This window comes from Oncorhynchus clarkii, unplaced genomic scaffold (genome assembly GCF_045791955.1).
Source record: "Oncorhynchus clarkii lewisi isolate Uvic-CL-2024 unplaced genomic scaffold, UVic_Ocla_1.0 unplaced_contig_6397_pilon_pilon, whole genome shotgun sequence".
Lineage (NCBI taxonomy): Eukaryota > Metazoa > Chordata > Actinopteri > Salmoniformes > Salmonidae > Oncorhynchus > Oncorhynchus clarkii.
The window spans coordinates 52501-61368 of NW_027258152.1; the positions used below are offsets into that span (position 1 = coordinate 52501).

The 8868-nt window shown below is 45.1% G+C and overlaps 1 protein-coding gene across 2 annotated transcripts in view; it reads left to right on the forward strand.

Moving 5' to 3' along the window:
• LOC139395867 (glyoxylate reductase/hydroxypyruvate reductase-like) overlaps positions 1 to 8343 on the forward strand; it is a 15303-nt gene extending 6960 nt beyond the window's left edge. The window contains exons 7-9 of one of the 2 annotated variants that reach the window (XM_071143177.1): positions 1907 to 2042; positions 3675 to 3805; positions 8142 to 8343. In XM_071143177.1, the coding sequence (XP_070999278.1) occupies positions 1907 to 2042; positions 3675 to 3805; positions 8142 to 8263 (389 nt within the window). In that variant the 3' untranslated portion in view covers positions 8264 to 8343. The remainder of the gene's footprint in view (positions 1 to 1906; positions 2043 to 3674; positions 3806 to 8141) is intronic. The other variant, XM_071143178.1, reaches the window with a different exon arrangement.
• The last annotated feature ends 525 nt before the right edge of the window (positions 8344 to 8868 follow it).

Here is an 8868-nt window from a genome sequence, read left to right on the forward strand (position 1 = left end):
ACTGAGATATGGTTTAATGGGGAATATGGTACCACTGAGATATGGTGTAATGGGGAATATGGTACAACTGAGATATGGTGTTAATGGGGAAGATGGTACCACTGAGATATGGTGTTAATGGGGAATATGGTACAACTGAGAAATGGTTTAATCGGTAATATGGTACCACTGAGATATGGTTTAATGGGGAATATGGTACCACTGAGATATGGTGTTAATGGGGAATATGGTACCACTGAGATATGGTTTAATGGGGAATATGGTACCACTGAGATATGGTTTATTGGGGAATATGGTACCACTGAGATATGGTGTAATGGGGAATATGGTACCACTGAGATATGGTTTATTGGGGAATATGGTACCACTGAGATATGGTGTAATGGGGAATATGGTACCACTGAGATATGGTGTTCATGGGGAATATGGTACCACTGGGATATGGTGTTCATGGGGAATATGGTACCACTGAGATATGGTGTAATGGGGAATATGGTACCACTGAGATATGGTTTATTGGGGAATATGGTACCACTGAGATATGGTGTTCATGGGGAATATGGTACCACTGGGATATGGTGTTCATGGGGAATATGGTACCACTGAGATATGGTGTAATGGGGAATATGGTACCACTGAGATATGGTGTTCATGGGGAATATGGTACCACTGGGATATGGTGTTCATGGGGAATATGGTACCACTGAGATATGGTGTAATGGGGAATATGGTACCACTGAGATATGGTTTATTGGGGAATATGGTACCACTGAGATATGGTGTAATGGGGAATATGGTACCACTGAGATATGGTGTAATGGGGAATATGGTACCACTGAGATATGGTGGTAACTGAGATATGGTGTTCATGGGGAATATGGTACCACTGAGATATGGTGTTAATGGGGAATATGGTACCACTGAGATATGGTGTAATGGGGAATATGGTACCACTGAGATATGGTGTAATGGGGAATATGGTACCACTGAGATATGGTGTAATGGGGAATATGGTACCACTGAGATATGGTTTATTGGGGAATATGGTACCACTGAGATATGGTGTAATGGGGAATATGGTACCACTGAGACATGGTGTAATGGGGAATATGGTACCACTGAGATATGGTGTAATGGGGAATATGGTACCACTGAGACATGGTGTAATGGGGAATATGGTACCACTGAGATATGGTGTAATGGGGAATATGGTACCACTGAGATATGGTGTAATGGGGAATATGGTACCACTGAGATATGGTGTAATGGGGAATATGGTACCACTGAGATATGGTTTAATGGGGAATATGGTACCACTGAGATATTAATATATAAAATAAAACACTTTTAAAAACATATTAAATCAACAACAGTTGGTAAGTGTGTCATTTCTGATGTCATTCTGTGTATGTGTTGTGTTGAGAGATTCCTAGACTTGATGCTGAATGTTATAGATGGTCATTGGCCAGACAGTCTGACTTCCTGTCAGTATGTTGTCCTCTCTCCCTCTAGTCTCTATGGATGAGTTGGCCAGTCAGTCTGACTTCCTGACAGTATGTTGTCCTCTCTCCCTCTAGTCTCTATGGATGAGTTGGCCAGTCAGTCTGACTTCCTGACAGTGTGTTATCCTCTCTCCCTCTCTCCCTCTAGTCTCTATGGATGAGCTGGCCAGACAGTCTGACTTCCTGTCAGTGTGTTGCCCTCTCTCCCTCTAGTCTCTATGGATGAGTTGGCCAGTCAGTCTGACTTCCTGACAGTATGTTGTCCTCTCTCCCTCTAGTCTCTGGATGAGTTGGCCAGCCAGTCTGACTTCCTGTCAGTGTGTTGTCCTCTCTCCCTCTAGTCTCTGGATGAGTTGTCCAGCCAGTCTGACTTCCTGACAGTATGTTGTCCTCTCTCCCTCTAGTCTCTATGGACGAGCTGGCCAGTCAGTCTGACTTCCTGACTGTGTGTTGTGCTCTGACACCAGAGACTAAAGACATCTGTAACAAGGACCTGTTCTCCAAAATGAAGAATACCTCCATCTTCATCAACACCAGCAGGTGACCAAGCACACACACACACACACACACACACACACACAGTAACACAAGGTAACACACGGTAACCGACGGTAACACACAGTAATACACGGTAACTCCTGTGTGTGGTAGAGGAGGGATGGTAGACAGTAACATGATGATGACTGTGTGTGTGGTAGAGGAGGGGTGGTAGAGAGTAACATGATGATGGCTGTGTGTGGTAGACAGTAACATGGTGATGGCTGTGTGTGGTAGAGGAGGGGTGATAGACAGTAACATGATGATGGCTGTGTGTGGTAGAGGAGGGGTGGTAGACAGTAACATGATGATGGCTGTGTGTGGTAGAGGAGGGGTGGTAGACATGTTGATAGCTGTGTGTGTGGTAGAGGAGGGGTGGTAGACAGTAACATGATGATGGCTGTGTGTGGTAGACAGTAACATGGTGATGGCTGTGTGTGGTAGAGGAGGGGTGGTAGACAGTAACATGATGATGGCTGTGTGTGGTAGACAGTAACATGATGATGGCTGTGTGTGGTAGACAGTAACATGGTGATGGTTGTGTGTGGTAGAGGAGGGGTGGTAGACAGTAACATTATGATGGCTGTGTGTGGTAGAGGAGGGGTGGTAGACATGATGATAGCTGTGTGTGTGGTAGCGGAGGGGTGGTAGACATGATGATAGCTGTGTGTGTGGTAGAGGAGGGGTGGTAGACATGATGATAGCTGTGTGTGTGGTAGAGGAGGGGTGGTAGACAGTAACATGGTGATGGCTGTGTGTGGTAGACAGTAACATGATGGCTGTGTGTGGTAGAGGAGGGGTGGTAGACAGTAACATGATGATGGCTGTGTGTGGTAGACAGTAACATGATGGCTGTGTGTGTGGTAGACAGTAACATGATGATGGCTGTGTGTGGTAGAGGAGGGGTGGTAGACAGTAACATGATGGCTGTGTGTGGTAGAGGAGGGGTGGTAGACAGTAACATGGTGATGCTGTGTGTGGTAGAGGAGGGGTGGTAGACATGATGATGGCTGTGTATGGTAGAGGAGGGGTGGTAGACAGTAACATGGTGATGGCTGTGTGTGGTAGAGGAGGGGTGGTAGACATGATGATGGCTGTGTGTGGTAGAGGAGGGGTGGTAGACAGTAACATGGTGATGGCTGTGTGTGGTAGAGAGTAACATGGTGATGGCTGTGTGTGGTAGAGGAGGGGTGGTAGACAGTAACATGATGATGGCTGTGTGTGGTAGAGGTGGGGTGGTAGACAGTAACATGCTGATGGCTGTGTGTGGTAGACAGTAACATGGTGATGCTGTGTGTGGTAGAGGAGGGGTGGTAGACAGTAACATGCTGATGGCTGTGTGTGGTAGACAGTAACATGGTGATGCTGTGTGTGGTAGAGGAGGGGTGGTAGACAGTAACATGCTGATGGCTGTGTGTGGTAGAGAGTAACATGGTGATGCTGTGTGTGGTAGACAGTATCATGGTGATGGCTGTGTGTGTGGTAGACAGTAACATGGTGATGGCTGTGTGTGGTAGAGGAGGGGTGGTAGACAGTAACATGATGATGGCTGTGTGTGGTAGACAGTAACATGTTGATGGCTGTGTGTGGTAGAGGAGGGGTGGTAGACAGTAACATGATGGCTGTGTGTGGTAGAGGAGGGGTGGTAGACCAGGAGGATCTGTATGAAGCCCTGTCCAGCGGTCAGATAGCGGGAGCTGGACTCGACGTCACCGTCCCTGAACCCCTGCCCACCAGCCACCCGCTCTTCACCCTTAACAACTGTGGTGAGTATAAACACGGGGTGTGATTGGTTCAGAGTCTCCACCAAGTTCACCCTGCTATTTCCTGTTTCATTTACTACTGTTGTCAGTCCTGTAGTGCCTGTTTATTACTGTTGTCAGTCCTGTACTGCCTGTTTCATTTATTACTGTTGTCAGTCCTGTACTGCCTGTTTCATTTATTACTGTTGTCAGTCCTGTACTGCCTGTTTATTACTGATGTCAGTCCTGTACTGCCTGTTTCATTTACTACTGTTGTCAGTCCTGTACTGCCTGTTTATTACAGCTGTCAGTCCTGTACTGCCTGTTTCATTTATTACTGTTGTCAGTCCTGTACTGCCTGTTTCATTTATTACTGTTGTCAGTCCTGTACTGCCTGTTTATTACTGATGTCAGTCCTGTACTGCCTGTTTCATTTACTACTGTTGTCAGTCCTGTACTGCCTGTTTATTACTGTTGTCAGTCCTGTACTGCCTGTTTACTACTGTTGTCAGTCCTGTAATGCCTGTTTATTACTGTTATCAGTCCTGTACTGCCTGTTTAATTTATTACTGTTGTCAGTCCTGTACTGCCTGTTTATTACTGTTGTCAGTCCTGTACTGCCTGTTTAATACTGTTGTCAGTCCTGTACTGCCTGTTTATTACTGTTGTCAGTCCTGTACTGCCTGTTTACTACTGTTGTCAGTCCTGTACTGCCTGTTTAATACTGTTGTCAGTCCTGTACTGCCTTTTTAATTTATTACTGTTGTCAGTCCTGTACTGCCTGTTTATTACTGTTGTCAGTCCTGTACTGCCTGTTTATTACTGTTGTCAGTCCTGTACTGCCTGTTTAATACTGTTGTCAGTCCTGTACTGCCTGTTTAATACTGTTGTCAGTCCTGTACTGCCTGTTTAATACTGTTGTCAGTCCTGTACTGCCTGTTTATTACTGTTGTCAGTCCTGTACTGCCTGTTTATTACTGTTGTCAGTCCTGTACTGCCTGTTTATTACTGTTGTCAGTCCTGTACTGCCTGTTTACTACTGTTGTCAGTCCTGTACTGCCTGTTTAATACTGTTGTCAGTCCTGTACTGCCTGTTTACTACTGTTGTCAGTCCTGTAATGCCTGTTTATTACTGTTGTCAGTCCTGTACTACCTGTTTATTACTGTTGTCAGTCCTGTACTGCCTGTTTAATCCTGTTGTCAGTCCTGTACTGCCTGTTTATTACTGTTGTCAGTCCTGTACTGTCTGTTTACTACTGTTGTCAGTCCTGTACTGCCTGTTTATTACTGTTGTCAGTCCTGTACTGCCTGTTTACTACTGTTGTCAGTCCTGTACTGCCTGTTTATTACTGTTGTCAGTCCTGTAGTGCCTGTTTACTACTGTTGTCAGTCCTGTACTGCCTGTTTACTACTGTTGTCAGTCCTGTACTGCCTGTTTACTACTGTTGTCAGTCCTGTACTGCCTGTTTAATACTGTTGTCAGTCCTGTACTGCCTGTTTATTACTGTTGTCAGTCCTGTACTGCCTGTTTATTTTATTACTGTTGTCAGTCCTGTACTGCCTATTTATTACTGTTGTCAGTCCTGTACTGCCTGTTTAATACTGTTGTCAGTCCTGTACTGCCTGTTTACTACTGTTGTCAGTCCTGTACTGCCTGTTTATTACTGTTGTCAGTCCTGTACTGCCTGTTTAATACTGTTGTCAGTCCTGTACTGCCTGTTTCTTTTATTACTGTTTTCAGTCCTGTACTGCCTGTTTCATTTATTACTGTTGTCAGTCCCGTACTGCCTGTTTACTACTGTTGTCAGTCCTGTACTGCCTGTTTATTACTGTTGTCAGTCCTGTACTGCCTGTTTATTACTGTTGTCAGTCCTGTACTGCCTGTTTAATACTGTTGTCAGTCCTGTACTGCTTGCTTATTACTGTTGTCAGTCCTGTGCTGCCTGTTTCATTTATTACTGTTGTCAGTCCTGTACTGCCTGTTTATTACTGTTGTCAGTCCTGTACTGCCTGTTTAATACTGTTGTCAGTCCTGTACTGCCTGTTTATTACTGTTGTCAGTCCTGTACTGCCTGTTTACTACTGTTGTCAGTCCTGTACTGCTTGTTTAATACTCTTGTCAGTCCTGTACTGCCTGTTTAATACTGTTGTCAGTCCTGTACTGCCTGTTTAATACTGTTGTCAGTCCTGTACTGCCTGTTTCTTTTATTACTGTTGTCAGTCCTGTACTGCCTGTTTTATTTATTACTGTTGTCAGTCCTGTACTGCCTGTTTACTACTGTTGTCAGTCCTGTACTGCCTGTTTATTACTGTTGTCAGTCCTGTACTGCCTTTTTATTACTGTCGTCAGTCCTGTACTGCCTGTTTCATTTATTACTGTTGTCAGTCCTGTACTGCCTGTTTATTACTGTTGTCAGTCCTGTACTGCCTGTTTATTACTGTTGTCAGTCCTGTACTGCCTGTTTAATACTGTTGTCAGTCCTGTACTGCCTGTTTATTACTGTTGTCAGTCCTGTACTGCCTGTTTATTACTGTTGTCAGTCCTGTACTGCCTGTTTATTACTGTTGTCAGTCCTGTACTGCCTGTTTAATACTGTTGTCAGTCATGTACTGCCTGTTCATTACTGTTGTCAGTCCTGTACTGCCTGTTTAATACTGTTGTCAGTCCTGTACTGCCTGTTTATTACTGTTGTCAGTCCTGTACTGCCTGTTTATTACTGTTGTCAGTCCTGTACTGCCTGTTTAATACTGTTGTCAGTCCTGTACTGCCTGTTTAATACTGTTGTCAGTCCTGTACTGCCTGTTTAATACTGTTGTCAGTCCTGTACTGCCTGTTTCTTTTATTACTGTTGTCAGTCCTGTACTGCCTGTTTCATTTATTACTGTTGTCAGTCCCGTACTGCCTGTTTACTACTGTTGTCAGTCCTGTACTGCCTGTTTATTACTGTTGTCAGTCCTGTACTGCCTGTTTATTACTGTTGTCAGTCCTGTACTGCCTGTTTAATACTGTTGTCAGTCCTGTACTGCTTGCTTATTACTGTTGTCAGTCCTGTGCTGCCTGTTTCATTTATTACTGTTGTCAGTCCTGTACTGCCTGTTTATTACTGTTGTCAGTCCTGTACTGCCTGTTTAATACTGTTGTCAGTCCTGTACTGCCTGTTTATTACTGTTGTCAGTCCTGTACTGCCTGTTTACTACTGTTGTCAGTCCTGTACTGCCTGTTTAATACTCTTGTCAGTCCTGTACTGCCTGTTTAATACTGTTGTCAGTCCTGTACTGCCTGTTTAATACTGTTGTCAGTCCTGTACTGCCTGTTTCTTTTATTACTGTTGTCAGTCCTGTACTGCCTGTTTAATACTGTTGTCAGTCCTGTACTGCCTGTTTCTTTTATTACTGTTGTCAGTCCTGTACTGCTTGTTTCATTTATTACTGTTGTCAGTCCTGTACTGCCTGTTTATTACTGTTGTCAGTCCTGTACTGCCTGTTTCATTTATTACTGTTGTCAGTCCTGTACTGCCTGTTTATTACTGTTGTCAGTCCTGTACTGCCTGTTTATTACTGTTGTCAGTCCTGTACTGCCTGTTTAATACTGTTGTCAGTCCTGTACTGCCTGTTTATTACTGTTGTCAGTCCTGTACTGCCTGTTTATTACTGTTGTCAGTCCTGTACTGCCTGTTTAATACTGTTGTCAGTCCTGTACTGCCTGTTTAATACTGTTGTCAGTCCTGTACTGCCTGTTCATTACTGTTGTCAGTCCTGTACTGCCTGTTTACTACTGTTGTCTCTCTAGTGATCCTCTCATCTCTCTCTCTCCAGTGATCCTCCCTTTCATCTCTCTCTCTATCCAGTGATCCTCTCATCTCTCGCTCTCCAGTGATCCTCTCATCTCTCTCTCTCTCCAGTGATCCTCCCTCTCATCTCTCTCTCGCCAGTGATCCTCCCTCTAATCTCTCTCTCCAGTGATCCTCTCATCTCTCTCTCCAGTGATCCTCCCTCTCATCTCTCTCTCTCTCCAGTGATCCTCCCTCTCATCTCTCTCTCGCCAGTGATCCTCCCTCTCATCTCTCTCTCCAGTGATCCTCTCATCTCTCTCTCCAGTGATCCTCCCTCTCATCTCTCTCTCTCTCCAGTGATCCTCCCTCTCATCTCTCTCTCGCCAGTGATCCTCCCTCTCATCTCTCTCTCCATTGATCCTCTCATCTCTCTCTCCAGTGATCCTCCCTCTCATCTCTCTCTCTCTCTCTCCAGTGATCCTCCCTCTCATCTCTCTCTCGCCAGTGATCCTCCCTCTCATCTCTCTCTCGCCAGTGATCCTCCCTCTCATCTCTCTCTCCAGTGATCCTCTCATCTCTCTCTCCAGTGATTCTCCCCCACATTGCCAGTGCGTCCTACTCCACGCGTAATGCCATGTCAGCTCTGGCAGCCAACAACCTGCTACTGGGCCTGAAGGGACAGCCAATGATCAAAGAGCTCAAGCTGTAGCTGCCAATCACCTGCTTTCGGGAAAACACCAGAGAAGAACCAATCACCTGCTTTCGGGAAACACCAGAGAAGAACCAATCACCTGCTTTCAGAAACACCAGAGAAGAACCAATCACCTGCTTTCAGAAACACCAGAGAAGAACCAATCACCTGCTTTCGGGAAAACACCAGAGAAGAACCAATCACCTGCTTTCGGGAAAACACCAGAGAAGAACCAATCACCTGCTTTCAGAAACACCAGAGAAGAACCAATCACCTGCTTTCAGAAACACCAGAGAAGAACCAATCACCTGCTTTCAGAAACACCAGAGAAGAACCAATCACCTGCTTTCGGGAAAACACCAGAGAAGAACCAATCACCTGCTTTCGGGAAAACACCAGAGAAGAACCAATCACCTGCTTTCAGAAACACCAGAGAAGAACCAATCACCTGCTTTCGGGAAAACACCAGAGAAGAACCAATCACCTGCTTTCAGAAACACCAGAGAAGAACCAATCACCTGCTTTCGGGAAAACACCAGAGAAGAACCAATCACCTGCTTTCGGAAAACACCAGAGAAGAACCAATCACCTGCTTTCGGGAAAACACCAGAGAAGAACCAATC